General features: G+C 34.1%; 1 protein-coding gene across 3 annotated transcripts in view; it reads right to left on the reverse strand.

Annotated features, from left to right (window-relative positions):
* ATAD2B (ATPase family AAA domain containing 2B) overlaps positions 1 to 21,524 on the reverse strand; it is a 160,486-nt gene that overhangs the window by 58,762 nt on the left and 80,200 nt on the right. For all 3 annotated transcript variants that reach the window (XM_064571913.1, XM_064571912.1, XM_064571914.1), the window contains 3 exons: positions 16,401 to 16,712; positions 13,004 to 13,139; positions 4,568 to 4,754 (listed from right to left, as the gene is read on the reverse strand). In XM_064571913.1, coding sequence (XP_064427983.1) covers positions 4,568 to 4,754; positions 13,004 to 13,139; positions 16,401 to 16,712 — 635 coding nt within the window. The remainder of the gene's footprint in view (positions 1 to 4,567; positions 4,755 to 13,003; positions 13,140 to 16,400; positions 16,713 to 21,524) is intronic.

Genomic DNA, 21,524 nt, shown 5'->3' on the forward strand with positions numbered 1-21,524 from the left:
GAGTGTAAACTAAAATGAGAAAGTTATATTCATTCCCCAATTCTCCATATTCCTTCCCCCAAGGCAAAGCAATGATTATTAAGTTTTTTAGGGTATTCTTGGACAAAATTTCTATTTATATATAAGTATAAATTTTTGAAGGTTTTTTTTACAGAAAGATATTTTGATGGATTGATTTACAACTTGCTTTTTTCATAAATATCTCCTTTCATATATATCTCCTATGTAAATTTACCGCATTCTTGTTAATAGCTTCATAGTACGTAAGGATATACCATAATTTATCATAGCCCACCCACCATCAAAGGACATTTAGTTTGTTGGTCTTATTTAGTTTGGCAGTGCTATACGATGCTGTGATAAATGTCCTTATACATCCAGCAGTGACTATTTACAGCTAAAACATCTTTAGGAAAAATTCTTTAATGTAAAATTCCTGGGCCAAAAGGTATATGTACTTAAAATTTAAAAAAATAGCGCCAATCTACACTCCAAAATCATCAGGCATCTTCAATCATTTCATTTTTTTAATTTTTCAAGATTTTATTTATTTATTTATTTGAGAGAGAAAGCACACAAGCAGGGGGAGTTGCAGAGGGAGAGGGAGAAGCAGGCTCCCCACTGAGCAGGGTGCCCGACGTGGGGCTCAATCCCAGGACCCCAAGATCACGACTTCAGCCAAAGGCAGATGCTTAACAAATTGAGCTACCAGGTACCCCCAAGCTTTTTATTTTTACAAACCAGACAGTTGTTTCAAAATAGTATCCTGTTGCTTTAATTTGCATTTTCTTCAGCTATAAGTGAGGCTAAGGATCTTTTCAAACTTCTACTGGTTGCTTTTTCTATTTTTTTCTTCCGATATTTTTTTTTTTTAGATTTTATTTATTTATTCATGAGAGACAGAGAGAGAGAGAGAGGCAGAGGGAGAAGCAGGCTCCCAAGGAGCAGGGAGCCCGATGCGGGACTTGATCCCAGGACGCTGGGATCATGACCTGAGCCGAAGGCAGACGCTTAACCATCTGAGCCACCCAGGCGTCCTTTTTCTTCCGATAAATGGCATGCTATCTTGCCAATTTTTACATTAAGTTGTCATTGTCATTCTTTCTGATTTTAACATATTTTTGTATATTTAGGAAACGTACCCTTGACATGTGTGTTACAAATATACTTTTTCGCCAGGTTGTGTCTATTAATTTTATTAAAATAATTATTTCTGCCATGTGTAATTTAAATTTTATAAAGTCAAATTTGTTTGTATCTTTATGTTTTCTGGCTTGTGTTTATTGTTTAGAAACTACTTCCTCATATTCAAGATTATAAATATACTGACCTTGTGAATTCTCTTTTTACAGTTCCTTTGACAATCTAGAATTTGGGGACCACAAGAAAGGTAGGAAATCCAGTTTTGTTTTATCTTTTTCCCCTCATAGAGTCAGTTTTCCAAGACCACTTATTAAATAACTCATCTATTCTATAACAACAAATGTCATCACCATCATCATCATATTCTCACCATCATCATACGCTAATCATCATCAGATACTAAATTCTCATTTCTACACAGGCCTAAGTGTTCAATCTCTCTTCTATTACTTTGTCTATCCCTGCACAGGTACATATTCTTTATTACTATGTTCTGTTACATTTTTAAAAACCTGGAAGGGCTCCCTTCATCCTATTTTTTTCCCTCTAGAACTGTCCTTGCTATGCTCATACTTTTCTTTCTTTTTTTTTTAGAGAGCCCGAGCGCATGTGCACAAGCAGTGGAGAGGGGCAGAGGGAGAGAGAGAATCTTAAGCAGGCTCCACACTCAGCACGGAGCCTGATGCGGGGCTCAGTCTCACAACGCTGAGATCATGACATGAGCCGAAATCAAGAGTAAGATGCTTAACCAACTGAGCCACCCAGGCACCCCTCATATTTATTTTCTAGAAGAAACACAAAGCCCTTTTCTAACTTTTCCTCTTAAACTATGGGTACATTATACTTGAGATTGCATTTAATTTACACATTGATTTAAAAAAGAACTCACAACTTCCCAATTTTGAGTCTTACCAGCCCTTAGTTGTGCAAAGAAGCTGTAGGAGTAGTGATAAATATGATGACAGCTAACAGCTACTGGGTACTACATGCCATCCCTATTGGATGAGCTTATTTTAATAATTACAACGACTTTATGTAGCATCATTATCTCCATTTCACAGATGAGAAAATTAAGGCCCAAAGAAGTTAAGCAATTTCTCCAAGGCTACAAGCAATAAGCAAAGTAGCTGATATTTTAATCAATTTGCAATTTAAATTGAGTACATATTTTGAATTGTAGTACAGTAATTAAAAAAACAAGCTGTGCTTTTTATTTATTCAACTGTCCTCCTCATTGAATTTTTAGTTTTCTTTTAGGCTCTGCAAATTAACTGTTTAATTTGTTAATTGTTTAGTTAATAGTTGCTATTTTACATGGGACTACTTCTTCTACTATATTTCCAACTTGTTACTATGTGTATAAAAGAAAACTTTTTTTTTAAGATTTTATTTATTTATTTGATCGAGGGAGACACAGCGAGAGAGGAAACATAAGCAGGGCGAGTGGGAGAGGGAGAAGCAGGCTTCCCACAGAGCAGGGAGCCAGATACAGGGCTTGATCCCAGGACCCTGAGATCATGACCTGAGCTGAAGGCAGATGCTTAACAACTGAGCCACCCAGGTGCCCCTAAAAGAAAACTGTTTTACATTAACTTTGAAAATGTCCACCCTACAGAATTCTCTTATTGTCCCTAATAATTTTTCAGTAGATCCTGTAAGTTTTCCAAATATACAATCATATCACAGGCAAATATTTATAACTTCAATGTGTCTGTTCCAATATTTGTATCTCTCAATGTCTAAAAGAATCTATTTTGCATGCTTTAATAATGGTATATTACTCTTCTGATGTGCTACTAGAATCCATTTGTAGTATTTACTTTATGACCATTGCCTAAGTGAGATTAGTCTTAGGGTTTTCTCTGTATTTTAGTTTAGCATTACAATGATCTTATCTTTTGGGCACCTGGGTGGCTCAGTCGTTAAGAGTCTGCCTTCAGCTCAGGTCATGATCCCAGGGTCCCAGGATGGAGCCCCACATCGGGCTCCCTGCTCAGTGGGAAGCCTACTTCTTCCTCTCCCACTCCCCCTGCTTGTATTCCCTCTTTTGCTGTGTCTCTGTCAAATAAATAAATAAAATCTTTTTAAAAAATAAATAAATAAAATAAAATTATCTTTTAAGATTAAAAGAATTCACCCATGAAACTATCTGGATTTAGTGCTTTTTTTGATACTCAATTTCTTCTTCCACAGTTAGTGTCTTGTTTACATTCTCGCTCCCCTGGATTTATTTTTAAAAGTATTGAGTAATTCTCTTACTTGCATATAAACTGCAGTAATTTTGTGTCACTAAAAAGGAAAAATATGAACAAATATACAAATCATCATTATTGGAAAACACTCACAGCCAGGATGAGTTAAATGTATAAAACTTGGAACAAATTACTAGTATATAGCTTTTTATTTAAGCCATGGGTTTTGGAAAAAATAGGGCTTTCTAAGTAGTGAAGTGTTACTAGGATGTTGATACCCAGGCAACTGTAATTGAAAGAGAAATGAAATCAACACTGTGGACTATTAAAAAAATACACATTTCTTGCTACAAGGTACAGAGTGGTTTTCACTTAGGTACTATATGTGCAGGTATTAAGTATTTATAAAATGTATCTGAAAAAAAAAAATTATGTGCAATGCTCTTATAAGTGTTACTACTCTAGTCACCTAATCTTTAAAAGTAGGCTAAATATCAAAGTAGAAAGTGACATTCCTCTAATTTATTTATAAGAAACATTACTTAAACATTTAATGAGCACTTACTATGAGCTGGGCACTGTGTCAGAGACACAGAGATGGTGAAGACATGGTCCCCTCAAAAAACTTATTCCCCTAGCCCCTAGTTCCATCATGACACACTTGAAATAAATTCATAGTTATATAGTAAAACCTCAAGAAATACAAACAGCCCCACTAGAACTTTGCACTTTACAAACCAGCAAACATAAAAGTAGCTGAAAATCAAATATCAAACACACTTGACTACTAACACAAATATATATAATGTTTAAATTGCTATCACTTTTCTACATTAATTTTAAATCCTGGCATCTCAAATTGGTTATCATTTCCTCTTCAGTAAGGCTCTAAGTACAGACAGAAGTCTAGAAAGGCTCTGAAACCACAGCGTTGAAAAGAGGATCAGAAAAAGGCAAAAGAAACTTCCTTTCTACAGTGTTTAATAAAACTTTAATATAAGAAAGAGGATATTAAAATTTCAGGAAAGAATGAAATATCATGGGGGAAACTATGAGCTCACCTTTATACATGATATAGATCAAAAGGATCCTTGGCCTTAGTATTTGAATGTTAATGAATAACCAACAAAAAGTTAATATTTATATTACCTTTCTTTGAAAAAACTTTATAAACACTACATAGATATAAACAGTAAGAAAGTTGGAAGTACTCTGATTTGGTACAAACCTACCTGTGCACATGATTCTTCAGGTGTTTTGGCACTAACTGAATAAAGTGCTGGGAGATCTAGTCTGTGCACAGAGAATTTTTCTAGAGTGTGCAAAAGTGCTGGAGCAAGGTGAGAAGTTTGACCTGAACCTCGTTCTCCAGACAGCAATAATCTTGGCCTGTAAGAGGTTGGCTGATGATATGGTGACCTGCAATACATGTAAGACATGATAATTATTTCAAAACCATACATTCTGAAGATCAGTATGAAATATTAGGTAAAATATTTACACTAAAAATGTAACTCCAAATTAACAGAACTTTCTCTTATCCTTAATTTTTAAGTACAGTGAATCACTTTTTTCATTAATTATGGTTTTAAAATGTTGATCTCTTTGATCATTTTAATAACCAAGATGTAAAAGTATAGAAAAAACAATGTAAAAATACCTGGGTATTCATCCTATCATATCATATGTATTAACTTGGAAAATGCTTCAGACCCTAAGCATTAGTGTGACACTATTAATTATCCAAGGTCAATGTTAAGAATCCCACTTCAACAAAGAAGTTGGTATATCTGAAGATTATCCAAGATGTAAGGCTTTCTTTTTAATAGTTAAAATGGTAAATCTTATGTATATTTTACCACAATTTTTAAGATAGAAAAAAAATGTAGGACTTCCTCAGGAGCAGGAAAATTTGGTTTTTCGGCCAATAAAAACTAAATGCCCATATCCTAATACATAATATCTAAAGATCTACAACAGAGAAAGCAAATTTAGGAAAATATATTAAACTGAATTCAACTTGCATTCTCAAGATTCTACAGCACCATTAAAATGATAAATGAAACAAGTTTATCTACTATCACTACAGATAATGCAGGAAATTTTAAACAATGCAATAAGAACAAAGCAAATAAAAAATGGAACAGAAATAAATAAGGAAAACACTGTTACTTGTAAAGGATATGATTATGCACTAAAAAAATCCAAGAGAATCAACTAATAACTGTCAGAACCTACCAAAAGTAACAATTCAGAAGACAGAAATAGAAAAATCAAAACATTTCCTAATACCATCAATAACCAATGTAAGAAGGAAAGGAGATCCTATTCACAAATGCAAAAGTAAAATAAAACAAAACAAACAATATTAAATATTCTTAGCAAAAGTGTGAAACTATATATACATAATGAGCCTGAATATAAAGATATCAATTCTTCCCAACCCATTTAACTATAGTTACGGTATTTTATTTCATACATTTAAAATATTCATATCAAGGCCAACAGACACATGAAAAGATGCTCAAAATCACTCATCATCAGAGAAATACAAATCAAAACCAAGATGAGATACCACCTCACACCTGTCAGACATAAACAGAAACAAAAGATGTTGGCAAGGATGGGGAGAAAGGGAAACTCTCTTACACTGCTGGTGGGAATGCAAGCTGGTGCAGCCACTCTGGAAAACAGTAAGGAGGTTCCTCAAAAAGTTAAAAATAGAACTACCCTGAGATCCAGCAATTGCACTACTGAGTATTTACCCACAGGATACAAAAGTACAGATTCAAAGGGATATATGCACTCCTATGTTTAGATCAGCATTATCGACAATAGCCAAACTATGGAAAGAGCCCAGATGCCCATCGAGTGATGAATGGATAAAGACGTGGTATATATACACAATGGAATACTATTCAGCTATTAAAAATAATGAAATCTTGCCATTTGCAATGACATGGATGGAGCTAGAGTATGTTATGCTAAGCGAAGTCAGTCAGAGAAAGACAAATACCATATGGTTTCATTTATATGTAGAATTTAAGAAACAAAACAGATGAACAAAGTGGAAAGGGGAAAAAAGGGGAGGGAAGCTAACCATAAGAGACTTAACTATAGAGAACAAACTGAGGATTGATGGAGCTAGGTGGGTGGGGGATGGGCTAGATGGGTGATGGGAATTAAGGAGGGCACCTATTATAATAAGCACTGAGTATATTATGCAAGTGATGATCACTAAGTTCTACTCCTGAAACCAGTATTACACTAAACGCTAACTAACTAGAATGTAAAAATAAGAAAAAAATTAAAATATTCACATCAAAATCCAAAAAATAAAAATTGAGGAAGGGACAATTTAAAACTTAATCACAATATCATCCGAAAGAATAATCAAGTAAGAACATCAAGAAAATTTTGGTAAAGTGTGCTAGCTCCAATTTCAGAACATTTAAACCTGTTTTAGTAGTAAGTACTTCATAGAGCTTTAATTTTCTCAGCAATTCTATGAAATATAAGCTTCCTCTTATTAAACAGATGAAGAAACCAAGACTCAGAGAAGTTAGATATGAGATTGTACAAATGGGTGGTGAAAGAGTTCAAATTCTCATTCAGGTCCATGTAATTGCTAAGCTGAACCACTGCGTTAGGATGTACTCTACTTTATATTAAAATATATTACAGAATAGAATAATAGAATATAATGTAGAATACACCAAAGAAAACAAACATAGATCAGAATATAATAGGCAGCCCAGAAAAAAAGTCGTTGTAGTTCAAAGAATTTCATATAAGATAATAAACATAAAAAATAAATGGAATAGGGATGAATTATAAAATACTGTTTTAAAATAGGGAAGATTCAGATCCTAATTTCACAGAACAAAATTAATTCTAACAAAGAAAAAACAAGAGATTCGTGTACTTTTAAACTCATAAAAATCTACTTTTGTAACTCAAAAATTACAATCTGAACCAAATGGCAAACAACTAAATGAAACAAAGAATCTGCCATTAATAGGAATAGTTCTTAATGTATAAAGAACTTATGTTCATAAGTATTTTGTTTTTGTTTTAATTTCATTTTATTATGTTAATCACCATACATTACATCATTAGTTTTTGATGTAGTGTTCCATGATTCATTGTTTGCGTGTAACAGCTTCCTGGGCAAAGGACATAAACAGATAATTCAAAAAGAAAATAGAAACATAACATTTTTTTTTTAGTGTTCATTCATTTAATAATTGGAGAATGCTTCCTATGGTAAGTCCCTCAGCCCTGAATACCTAACAACCAGTTATCATAGAGCTCATACTTGAACAGTATTGAGTGGGAAAAGGAAATATACAACTAATATAATTCAGTGTGATTAACAAGCAGTACTGTTTAAGTACAGAATGCTATGAGACACTCCAATCAGAGACTCAAGGCTTTCCTGGAAAGTGTTACCAAAGCACAAACTGAACAGGTTGGAGGCAGAAAGGACAAATTTTAAGAAATAAAAACAGGATGTACAAAGGATCAAAGGCCCCTGGCCCTTTGGAGTAATAGTTCATACAGTTAGCTTCTTTTAAGGTTTTAGGGCAATGTATGGGTAAAGGTTCTGGGGTTAGGGAGGAGAGGAGGGAAGGAGAATCAGACTATGAAGAGCTACAAAGAGTTTCGTAAACCATGTTAAAAGTTTGGAATGCGCACTAAAGAAAAGGAGGAAGCATATTAGCTTAAGCAGGGGAAGTGATATGATCATACACATGTTTTTGGAAGATAACTCTAGATCACTATGTCAGTATAGGAAAAGGTTTGAAAGATGACAAAACAGGAGGAAAGATGACCAGTTAGGAGTCTGCAGTAATAACCCAGGCATGAGATGTTAATGATAATCCAAACAAGAACAGTGTCAGAGGAGGTGAGAAGGAACAGCCTGAGATGAGACTTATTCACAGGACCTAGACATTGACTAGATACATAGGAAAGAAAGAGGAAGGAGTTGAGGATGATATCCAATTCTAGTTGTAATACCTGCATGATGGTAGCTCACCAGACTCACAGGAGAAGGGGAGACACAGTCCAGTACATACTGAAAGATGTGTGTGGCATACTAAGGGCAATCAGCAGCTAGAGATGGTCTAAAGCTCAAGACCAATGTTGGCTTAAGAAAGATTTGGTGGGGCGCCTAGGTGGCGCAGTTGGTTGGGCGTCCAACTCTTCGTTTCTGCTTGGGTCATGATCTCAGGGTCGTGGGATTGAGCCCTGCGCTGGGCTCCACAGTCAGCACAGAGTCTGCTTAGGACTCTCTCCTTCTGCCCCTCCCCCCACTCAAATAAATAAATAAATCTTGGTAGGTAGGTAGGAAGGAAGGAAGAAGGAAGGAAGGAAAAGCTGTAAGGAGGGAAGGAAGAAGGAAGATTTGGTAGTTACAGGTGGGGGGGGAGACTTGGTAGTTATTAACAGAGATTAAAAAATTATGAAAATTGGGCGCCTGGGTGGCTCGGTTGGTTAAGCGACTGCCTTCAGCTCAGGTCATGATCCTGGAGTCCCTGGATCGAGTCCCGCATCGGGCTCCCTGCTCGGCAGGGAGTCTGCTTCTCCCTCTGACCCTCCCCCCTCTCATGTGCTCTCTCTCTCTCATTCTCTCTCTCTCAAATAAATAAAATCTATTAAAAAAAAAGCCAAATTATAAAAAAAATAATGAAAACACATCTTTTATCTGTTAGACTGATAAACTAAAAATTAATTTTAATACCATTAGTGAGTAGATGTTGGGAAAATTGGTTTTCTCATGACTAGTGATAATGGAAAAAAGCAAAATTTTTCCAAAATTAAATTTGGCAATTATGTCACATACATTCTAAAATATATATCCCAAGGATATTCTGCAATTCATCCCACTCCCAAGGACTCCCTTACCTCTTTAACATTCTCTACGTTTTTTTTCATAGTACATATCTTCTAATATTTTATCTACCTATTACAATTATTGTTTTATTATCTATCTCCATCTAGTACATATGCTGAATGAGGTCAGGGGTCTTTGTCCATTTTGTTCACTGACATATTCCAAGTACCTAGGACAACATATGGCACATGATGGGCACTTTGACAAAATATCTGAATGAGTAAATATGAAAGAACAAATGAATGATTCAAACAAGCAAGAAGATATTATTTTCATCTATCTGGTTGGCAAAGATGTAAAATGGCAGTGTTCAGAATTGACACGGGTATAGGAAAAATAACACTCTCATATATCAGTGCTGAAAAATGTAAATTGGTACAACTGTTCTGGAAATCAATTTAACAACCTGTATCAAGTTTTTAAATGTATATACCCTTTGACATAGCAATCACTGTTTTTAAAATTTACCCTAAGCTATGAATCAGATAATGATGTTAAAAATGTATACTGAGAAAGATGCCTATCCAGATCCACATATCTATCATAAAAGAAGAAAATTAGAAATTTCAATCTTTTATTAATAAGGTTATAAAAATTATGGAACATCCAAAAAATAAAATACTATGTAGCTATTTTAAAAGAATGATATTAAACATATACTGGCATGAAATAACTTTCCCAATGTAGTAGATAAAAAAAAAGCAAGTTACATTAACCTTACAGGAGGATTTTAATTTACATAAAATAATATGTGGGTCTGTCTATACACATAGAGAAAATATGGAAGTGTGGCCACCAAAACTTTAACAAAAATTACCTTCAGGTGCTTGGGCTTTAATTTTTACTTTCTTCTTTATGCTCTTCTTTATTACTTGAATTTTCTACAGAGTATATCATCTTTCTAATCAGAAAAAACAAAGCTATTTTCATTTAGAAAACCTCAGAAAACTCTGTTTCTAATCCCCTTATGGTAATATACAGTCAAAAAGAAAACTTATTTTCCATCATAAGGGTTTTTTCTATCAGATTGGTAGACTTTAAATATCTTGACTTCTATTTCACCTTAAGTCTATAAAAAGGTTTCAACATTGCTTTAGAAAACTATTCCCAGAAACAGAAACCCACCAACAATGCCCAAGCTAGTGTTACTGGAGACCAGTATTAAAGTCATGCTTTCTACCTATTGAGCACTTTTTCTGTATTGATCTAGCACATGCTAACACTTGTTCAAACACAAAGCCAAACCAAATCAACAACAACAACAAAAAAAAAACACGTACAGCCCTTATTAAAGGCCTCTATTCTAAAGTGTATGCTTCTTGGAAAGTATGAAAATCCTACTGTCCAACCTACCCAAAAAAACAATGCAATTCCCTATCTACCTATTAAGCTCAGAAATCAATTTGGAAATCACATAGATAATAAAAATAATAAGATTCTAGGAAACAAACAGTACAGAGCCTAACTCTGCTACCTGCTAGCAGCTTAATCATGGGCAATTTACTTATTTTTCATTGTGGTTGTTTCCTCGTCTATAAAATATTGATACCACAAATGCTATATGACTGATGAGAGGCCTGTATGGATTGCTACATATAAAGCCTCAAGCTTTATGGATCTACCACGTCTAGTTTGTAATGAGCATCAGATGCTAACTCTTAACCCTTCATACTCAGAAGGACAGCAAACCTTCCTTGACTTCCCAATGAAAGCTTCTAGTTCTGCTATAAAGCATTTTAGCCATATCACAAGGTCTGTCACCCTCAATAAAAAGAATTTCTCCAGAGTAAGAACTACTTTATATCTTACTCATGCTTATGTTTTCAGCACCTAATACAGTGCCAGGCATAAACACATAAAAACTGGGAGAATGGGTCAGTAAATAAATAAATAAATAATTGGAATTTATCAAAACATCTAAAACAAAAAAAAGCTTACTTCTAGGATATACCTGTCTCCCTATTAAATAAAAATCACATCATGAACTAGAAATTTTACGTAAAAGAAGCTAAAATTAAACCAATTCCTTCAAAAAGGTTAAACCAAGCAAAACCATACCGTGATACACACTAAATGACAGAGAATGTTCTTAATAAAAAGTCAGCCTCAAAACTGCACATGAAGTTTTCTAAATCAAAATCTATTTCTGTATCACTTTACTGACAACAGAGCTATATCATAAAACTGGAACAAGTCTTCTGATAAGAGTTTCTTAGCTCCTATTATATATTTCAAATCCAAATAACTAAACAAATCACACACATGCACACAGGGTAGCCAGGTGAGAATCAGAAAAAAAATGATTATTTGGTTTTCCCTTAGCCATCAGTAAAATAGATTTGTGAAAGTACTGAAAAAAATTCTAAGAAAATGTCCCTGAGGGCATAAAAGATCTGGAATAGAAGAAAAGAACCTGCTGTTAAAGAACAAAAGAAAAAAAAGAGTAAATGAAAGTAACTTAGTCTCATTTTAAAAAAATAAAAAATGAGTTATCAGTGCAAATAATCAAATTAACATGTAACCAAAATCTACATGGGAGAAACTTCAAGTTGAAGACTTAAATTTGTTCAAAATATCTCTTAAAAAAATTACTAAAAAGTACAATCAATCCAGCCTTTTCTAATAAAAGTGCTATCAGACCTACCTGACAGGGCATTATTATGGTCCTATAACTATCATGCTAATTATGTAAATGCAAGTGATGAAGCTGCTAGTATTTGAAAACTATTTGGTCTCTTAATTTAAAATTACATTAGCACTAAAGTTGTTTACCTAATAAAATGTGCCTAACAAAAGCTGCTTTAACATGGATAAAGGTAAATGTAAACAGAAAAACCATAAAATCTAAATCAGAAAAGAGTACACTAATGAGGTTTTGGAGAATCAAAAAGTTTTTTATCCGTTTACTGAGAAATTTCTAATTCAGAATCTTTTTAGTACTCTTAGAATCCCTAAACTATCATCTGACACTTGTTACAAATTAAAATACTCCAGATCACGATAAATATTTCATTTTTGACCATTTTAGTTCAAAATAAAAGGCATTAAAATTGGGGACATAAACTGACTTTTTAAAATACAACCCTTTCTTCCACCCTGGTTTAAAAAAAAAAAAAGAGGGACACCTGGGTGGCTCAGTCAGTTAAGCATCTGCCCTCAGCTCAGGTCAAGAACTCAGGGTCCTGTAATCCAGCTCCCAGCAGGGCGTCTGCTTCTCCCTCTCCCTGTGCTCTCCCCCACCCCACCACACGTGCTCTCTCTCTCTCAAATAAATAAAATTTTTTAAATTAAATAAACAAATAAATCTCCTTAAAAAAACACACACACACAGAAATCACAGTTTAGAAAAAAATAATCTTTGGGGCACCTGGGTGGATCAGTCGTTAAGCGTCTGCCTTTGGCTCAAGTCATAACCCCAGGGTCCTGGGATCAAGCCCCACATTGGGCTCCCTGCTTGGCGGGAGGCTTGCTTCTCCCTCTCCCACTCCCCCTGCTTGTGTTCCCTCTCTCACTGTGTCTCTCTTTGTCAAATAAATAAATAAAATCTTTAAAAAACAAAAAAAGAAAAAAATAATCTTTAGTTGACCAATAAACCCATTTATTACCAGACAAAAAAGCATACACAGTAAAAGTTTCCTAGAATTGTGTCCAAACAGCTGAAGAAAACAAAGTCCTCAGTTACAACCATAAGTAAAAATATACCATAATTCTAACCATAAAACAGTAAAACTCACTCTAAATTTAAAAAAAAAATTGATATGTTACTTACATTGTAAAATGAAGGTAGGGTTTATGTACAGCAGCAGCTGATGACTGTTTCTTTGGTGATCCTGAGTGACAACTGGTCTCAAAAATTGATAAAGCATTCTCATCTTCACTATCATCTAAAATCAGAGTTTCTATATCTGTTCCAAAAAAAAAAAAAATCACACAGATTATGAGGCTTATAAAGTCCTTTAATATTAGTGCCCCACCAAAGCTAAGGAAAATTGGTTTAAAAATCATGTGACATTAATATGTTACCTATCAAATAACAGAGATCAATCAGGCAAATTGACAAACTGCAGGTTTTTAAAATAATTTGTAATTGGAATTAATGGAATTCTTTTACTTTTACAGACTGCCTAAGTGCTAAGAGATGTGATTCGGAAGACTTCACTGACTAACTATAAGAAGTCTGGAAAAGAAATGACACTCTCATAAAACACCCACATACTTATTAAAAATTTCTAAGTTAATTTGACCAAAACCAGTGCATTTCATATACGATATCTTGCTTAGGTACTAGGGTGCTAAAGTTATGGCCAACTCTTATAAAAACAACAAGGAACAAACTGACTTATTTTTTAACATGGCATACACATATACACACATCTATACGTCTAGTTAAGAGTCAGGAATTCCGTGGAAACAAAACCAATCTTAAAAATGCACTCATTCAAGTAACATTAGTCTCTATATGAGTCTGCTATCTGTTACTGGTCAATGAACAAACTGGAATCTCTATTGAGAGTGCAATACTTAAAATTTACCTGGACTACAACCTGAAGTACTAATAACTGTGCTTCACACATACCTAACAAAAGTGTCAATTCGCTCAATAAGAAGCAATGCTACATGTGTAGGAGAAATGAGAGAAAATTAACATTGATAAAAATCGTACTCTTCTCCCAAAAAAAAAAAAAAAAGGGAAAAAAAGAGGAATAATTTCTACAAAGAGGTACTGAACTATGCTGGCAGATACAGAGTTCAATGGATTTTATAAGCTAAATATTTAGTACAAACAATATTGCAAAAGTTAACCTGAAAAATAATTGAATACCTTTTGAGTGATAATTTCATATACCAGTCTAAGAAGAATATTAAGACCCAAACAAACCAGAATAATAGATCTAAATAATTAAAAAATAATTATTAATGGGGAGCCTGGGTGGCTCAGTCGTTAAGCGTCTGCCTTCGGCTCAGGTAATGATCCCAGGGTCCTGGGATGGAGTCCCACATCGGGCTCCCTGCTCGGCAGGAAGCCTGCTTCTCCCTCCCCCACTCCCCCTGCTTGTGTTCCCTCTCTCGCTGTGTCTCTCTGTCACATAAATAAATAAAATCTTTAAAAAATAATAATAATAATAATTATTAATAATCAAATAATAATCAAATTTTTTTCTCTTCTCCACTGGCACATGAAGAACTGGAACTAAAGCATACTTTGTACTTATTTAATAAATTTGTAAGAAAACAGTAATGCCATAAAAAATTCTCAAGTGAAAATAAAGGAACTATATCATATGTCCATTGACAGATGAATGGATAAAGAAGATGTGGTATATATATATATACAATGGAATACTACTCAGTCATCAAATAAAATGAAATCTTGCCATTTGCAACGACGTGGACAGAACTAAAGGGTATTATGCTAAGCGAAATAAGTCAATCAGAGAACGACAATTATCATATGATTGCACTCATATGTGGAATTTAATAAACAGAACAGAGGATCATAGGCAAAGGGAGGGAAAAATAAAACAAGACGAAATCAAGAGAGGGAGACAAACCATAAGAGACTCTTAATCATAGGAAACAAACAGGGATGCTGAAGAGAAGGGGGTTTGGGGGATGTGGTAACTGGATGATGGACACTAAGGAGGGCACATGATGTAATGAGCACTGGGTATTATACAAGACTGATAAATCACTGAACTCTGCCTCTGAAACTAGTAATACACTATATGTTAATTAACTGAATTTAAATTTTAAAAAATTTAAAAATGAACTATCATAATCTCTCAAATGGGAAGATACGATTTTTATGATTTTCTAAAGGTGACACAAGTTTTTTTTTTAAATTTGGGGGAAAAGATACATATCCTCAGTTATGAAAATCAGAGATAAGAAAAGTACAATTCATGGCAGAGTACCTGACTCATTCATAATAAAATATTTGTTCCCCTCCCTATTTGATAAACTTAGGAGATCAAGTAATCCATGTCATATTTCATGAGAATCTATCCCTGAAAAATACAATTTCCAGAAAGTATAATTTATAAAAACAGCAAAATGCATTGATTGTTGATGATTTTTTACTATATATAATATTTTTAATGTTAGTATAATTAATTGAACAATTTTCTGGTACAGCCTACATGCCAAATAAGATATTAGGAATTGGGAAAATTAAGATAGTTAAAACTCATTACCTTCTCTTCAAAGTTCAGACCTTACTTTGGTTATCATATAAACCTAAAGTTTCCCTGTAAATGGATGACTTTTTTTTTTTTTAAGATTTTATTTATTTATTTATTTATTTATTTATTTGAGAGAGAAAGAGACAGAGAGCATGAGAAGGAGGAGGGTCAGAGGGAGCCCCATGCAGGACTGGATCCTGGGACTCCAGGATCATGACCTAAGCCAAAGGCAGTCACTTAACCAACTGAGCTACCCAGGCGCCCCCCATGAATGACTTTTTAAAGGCAGTATTCTATTTTTATCTCAAGTCCAATCTTAAAGCTAGAATTCAAGACCTTATATATAAGCAGGTTCTAATTTACTCCCTTACTAATGATTTACACTCCATTAATACAGTACACTGAAGAGTGCCCTGCCAGTACCAACGAAATATATTTGATAAGTTGAATCCAGAGGGACATTATAAGCAACTCAGTTAAGAGTGCAGGCTAAAGAGTCAGGTGTCCTGGGTTTGAGTAAGCCCTAGAACTTACTGAATGACCCCAAATAAGTGAATACTTCCTACATCTCCGACTCTCCTCCTTTACAGTATAAAAGTACCTGCCCCACTGGACTGTTAGGAGGATTAAAAAGTGACAATTTATTTAATGGTTTTATAATAAAATAAATGTAAGCCATCGTTATTATAGTCAACTTTTCTAAAGATAGTAACACTTCTCCATTAAGATAGTCAGAATGTCCCAAGAGGTAACAAATAGAACTAATATTCATTCTTTCTTTTGACAAACATTCACTAGGCAACTACCATATGCTAGGCAATATGCCAGGCCTGGAATATAACCTAGTGAGTGAAACAGATACATTTTCTATATTCATGGCAAATATAAAAGATTAACACATAAATAACCTTATAAGGAAACTCAGAATTTATTTATGCCTGTACTTGTTTCATTTTAACAATATAAAAAAGTACTTTATAGTACCTTCTTTCTTGTCACTCTGGCTAATTTCAGCATGAGGAAACACTTTTTGCAAGACTGCTAGGATGTTGTTGAAGCTTCTTTCCAGCAGTGGTTTTATGATGGGGGATAGTGCATGTCCCGAAGACATGACAGCACGCTGGGAAGCAGGCACAATATTCTGCATTGCATGGTAAAAATCTTGGGCATTGAGCACTATTGAGGAAACATCTAGCTGCAGTTTATGACTGCTAGCATAGATCTGGGGGTACCGCCTCCGCAGGGCAATCAGGGCAGCTTCAGTGCACAGGGCCTTGATATCAGCTCCACAATAGCCTAATGCACAAAAGGAAAAGAATAACAAAGGTAAATTCATTCTCCCAGTACCAACTATAGTTTGCAAGTATATACATCTTTATCTAAGGAAATAATTAATACTAAATCAATAATTATGTGCAATTTTATCAGCCAAAACTGACCATTTAAGTCACCTAATAAAATTATTTACTCAGTAAGACTAAAAATGTTCTGAATATTTTAATTAACAAAACATGAACTAGTGATATCAAAACAAACCAAGTATTTTGTGCCAAAATCACTGATTATAATGTACAACTTTCTTCAGGAAAGGTTTTTAAAGAGTAAGTTTCATCTCAATCCTTCATCAGTATTCTCAATAATTAGTTTAGTCCTCATGACATTACACTTACCTATAAACTTTTCTAATATTACTAATTACCAAACACATATAAGGAAGGAGTACAAAGTAGAACATACGCAGAAATTTCAAGAACAGAGCTATTCTCCTACCAACTTTGGATGCAAACCACAGCAAGTTTATATCTAATTACCCCAAAAATTATACTTTCAGGTTGTCACCATCTCTGGTAGTTTCAAAGGTACTGAAGGGAATAAGAATCCATTAATTTTCCACATTAACTTCCTTTTAATATATACGTTTAACTTAAAATAACTGAAAATCTAGTTCTAAGGGCTATACCAACACAGGGTTTTATCCATTACCCATACTTAACTGATTATGTAGTTAACAGATCAAGCCCCCTCTTTTAAGTCATTTCACTGATTTAAGCAACACATACAAAAACACACAAACTGTTAGGTCTCAACCACAAAAAGGAAGAAAAACTCAAACCAGCCATGTTGTTTTTTATGTCAGCAATTAAACTTGCATTTGGCCACCTTTATCAGTTATGCCAGCGGGGGAACCACTCAAACTAGTTTTAAAACTTGAGACCCTAAGCTCTTCAAAGAGTGGCATCAAGTTTATCTTTTTATACTTTGCAATGACCTTGTGGAACATGTAAATAATGAAACAAAATGGTGATTAGGAAAACTATGAGCAGAAAATAAATAGCCCCAGACTAACCTACAGAAAAAGAACATTAAGGGACAAAACTATATAAATCAAACTGCAAGTGACTCACACACCTATAATGAACTATATCTTTATTATTAGTAGGGCACATGATTCTGCTAATCAAGTCCTACAGTAACAGAAAAATCCTCCTTACTCTGCTCCCTTTTTCCCAAAGCATGTACCACTTTTTTCATTTACCTATTATGTTTATTGTCTACCTTCCTCAACTAGAATGTGAGCTTTGTGAGGGTATGTGTATTCATCAGTTTTGTTCACTAACATATCTCATATACTGAAAATAACGCCTGGCCTGGCATTCAGTAGATATCCAATAAATGTCTGGCCTGGCATTCAGTAGATACCCAATAAATATTTCCTGAATGAAAGAATGAATGAAAGAAGAAAAGAGTAACTCCAAGGTTATAATTTGGGGATGTATAACTGTGAAGTTACCATGTACTACCATAAAAAGTGGAAGAATTATATTTACTGGGTTTTTCATTTTTTTTTAAGAACTCTAAATTCTTTTATTAAGCCAACATACTGTGAATAAAAATTTCAATGAAAACTATGGAAAAACAGAAAAATATTACATTCTTAAAGAAATATTTATTCAGAATTAAGGGAAAACTTAGTATAACCTGTGAAAATCTAATTCAGAAAATTATAAGCAGATGAAGCACTAACACTGTCCCATGATAACAATCAATCTCCCAAATAATTCTGAGAATAACCAAATTTACCATTAGCCTTTCATTTTTTATTCTATTTCTCAATGAATAAGCCTGAAAAAAAGTATCTTTTCCTATGCTGTACATATCCTAGTTATATTAGTTCAAAATAACTGTAAAATACCAGCTCAGTTATAAACAGTTAATGAAATAATCCATTTCAGAGGAAGTAAAAAATAAACTACCATCTTCAAAAAATATAAACAACTGCATTTCTTTTTCTTCTTTGAAAGCATATACAACACAGTTGGTGAACATACCATATGATCCTATTTCTAAGAGCAAAAAGCCTAAATTTTTTTTAAAAGCTCAGAAACAGTGCAAAACAAAGAAAAAAGCCACTAAAAGATATTTTATGTAATAAATGATACTTGTAACATTTATGTTCGACATAACGTTAGTAACATACATAATAGCAATGTACTGTTCATTTTGCTTAATCTACTAAGGATAATTTAAAAGTGTAACAATTGGATTATCATAATCAACAGACTATAAAAGAGAGGATTTATCTTCATTACATTTGCCTGTGAATGAGAATACTGGTTTATATCTGTAGTTTTTAATCTTGACCACTGATCTGAATAAACGATGAAACTGAAACAAAAATAGATTCCCAACACTTAGTGAATCAGAATCTCTGGTGATTTAATATCATAAATGTGTATTTTGAGAAAGCTTTACAAGTGATTCTGATATACAAAACAAAAAACTGAGAACTACTGGATTAATAATATGCCTCCTTTACCAGACTCTAAAACAAAATTAAAATTACATGACAATCATGGCTAAAGAGATTATATTTAAGATCACATGTCCTGGTTTGGGCCTCTTGCCTTGTCATAATTAAAACCATATTTTTTCACTCTCCAAAGGGTCCTGATTTAGAAAAATAGATATAGATAATATGATCATTCTATATTTATGGAAATTACAGCCTTTTGAAAGTTAAAAGTTGGTGGTTTTTTTTTTTTTTTAAAGATTTTATTTATTTTTAGAGAGCAAGCGAGAGAGAAACAGCATGAGAGGGGAGAGGGTCAGAGGGAGAAGCAGGCTCCCCACCGAGCCGGGAGCCCGATGTGGGACTCGATCCCAGGACCCCGGGATCATGACCTGAGCCGAAGGCAGACGCTTAACCATCTGAGCCACCCAGGCACCCTAAAAGTTGGTGTTAAAGAAAATATCAACATCCCTTTCATAAGAATTCCATAATCATATTAATTCTACCATTACAATTCTAATACTCTGATGAACACAAATACCTAGATACCAAAGAAAAGCATTTTTTTGGAAAAATGAAACAAGACAAAACCAGAGAGGGAGACAAACCATAAGACTCTTACTCTTAGGAAAAAACTGAGGGTTGCTGGAGGGGAGGGAGGTGGGGGAATGGGGTGGCTGGGTGATGGACATTGGGGAAGGTATGTGTTGTGGTGAGCGCTGGGTGTTGTGTAAGACTGATGAATCACAGACCTGTACCCCAAAACAAATAATACATTATATGTTAATTAAAAAAAAAAAAAGAAAGAAAAGCTTTTTTTTTTTTTAGGTAAACTCTACACTGAATGTGGGGCTTGAACTCACAACCCCGAGATCAAGAGTCACATGCTCTACTAAGCCAGCAAGGCACCCCAAGAAAAAGCATTCTTAGATACCACCACTTAAATGGAAATTTGTCTGAAAAACTGAAAATACAAAAAGGTTATAGACTAGACAAGTGTAATACTAAAATTTTATGAAGTTACTGTTTAAGTAAAACATCAAACATAATGAAGGCCCACAAGATAGACTCCTCGTTGATACACTTCCATTGTTTTGGCCTTCTTAAGTGAAAATGAATAGAGGAATATGATTAGATTTGAGATCCTCATAACCTTAAGCTCCTAATATTTGTGTATGTGATCTAGACACCGAAATTATGTGAGGACTACTTTTAAAAATCACCCCTATTAAGCATCCAAACCCTTCCACGTACTTGGGAATTTATTTCAAGGTAAAAGTTACCAAATCCATAACCTCTAACAAGAGGACAGCTGTCTTTCCAGTTTTTTATCAAGACAACATATTCTTTCTGTTAGGCATAAATTTCACTGAACTGAACCCATACATGTTAAAACATGTTTGGGATACAGAAAGTGATACGTTCATAATGAATTTAAAATGTATTACTATTTCATTCCTGTTTGAAGACTTGCATCTGACTTTTTGTTTTAATGTGAAACTGGCTTCTTATCTCACTCTCCAGGAAGAAAATGGCATAGATATAAGCATATTTCTAAAACACCACCACCACCCCCAAAAGGCAAGAGAAGTTTTTTAGTCCTATAAGAAATTATGTCTCTAAAATGTTTAAACTTAAGAAACTGACTAAAAGCTAAAATAGATCATTTGAAATAATGAGAAGTTGTGGTCTTTGGAAATGAAAAAGGAAACTAAGATTCTTATATTTAGGATAAAGAATTAGAGTGTAACATTTCAGATGGTAGACAGGGTAATAGCAAGTAATTTTAAAATACCTATTGTTTAGGGAATTTCCAAAGTTATCTGAAGTCTTCTGCTTATTCCAGTTAAGGATCATTCCGTGACAGAGTCACAGAAAAATCTACAAAATTTTCCCAGTCTGATCAGTTCTCTAATAAAATAATATCATAAAAGTAGGAAATAAAAGGGGTCAAATTTCAAAAAGGGAAAAGACTGGATTTTGTACCAAATACCACCCTCTCCCGTAAAGCAGCACAAGGCTTTGCAAAGGTCAAGCCAAATTTACATGAAATGGGTTTGGTGCATGCTCTCTTATACCAGGCAAAGCTTAAACTGGAGTAGTGCTGGAGAGATTTATGTTTTCTCCTCACCAGAAGATGTCGAGGTCTTTGTGGTTCAAAAGCTGAGGGATGCTGCTTCGGAGATGGAGGTCCCTGTGGATGAAGAGGATAATTCGGATGTAGCTAACTGAATGGACTAATGTTCTATTTAAGTTTTAATATCTGATGGTGGATCCCAATGATTTTTTTAACTAAGTTGTTCTTTCTGGTTTTGGTA

This window comes from Mirounga angustirostris, unplaced genomic scaffold (assembly GCF_029215605.1).
Source record: "Mirounga angustirostris isolate CCGP_5_RB_7025 unplaced genomic scaffold, mMirAng1.0.hap1 SCAF_10, whole genome shotgun sequence".
NCBI lineage: Eukaryota > Metazoa > Chordata > Mammalia > Carnivora > Phocidae > Mirounga > Mirounga angustirostris.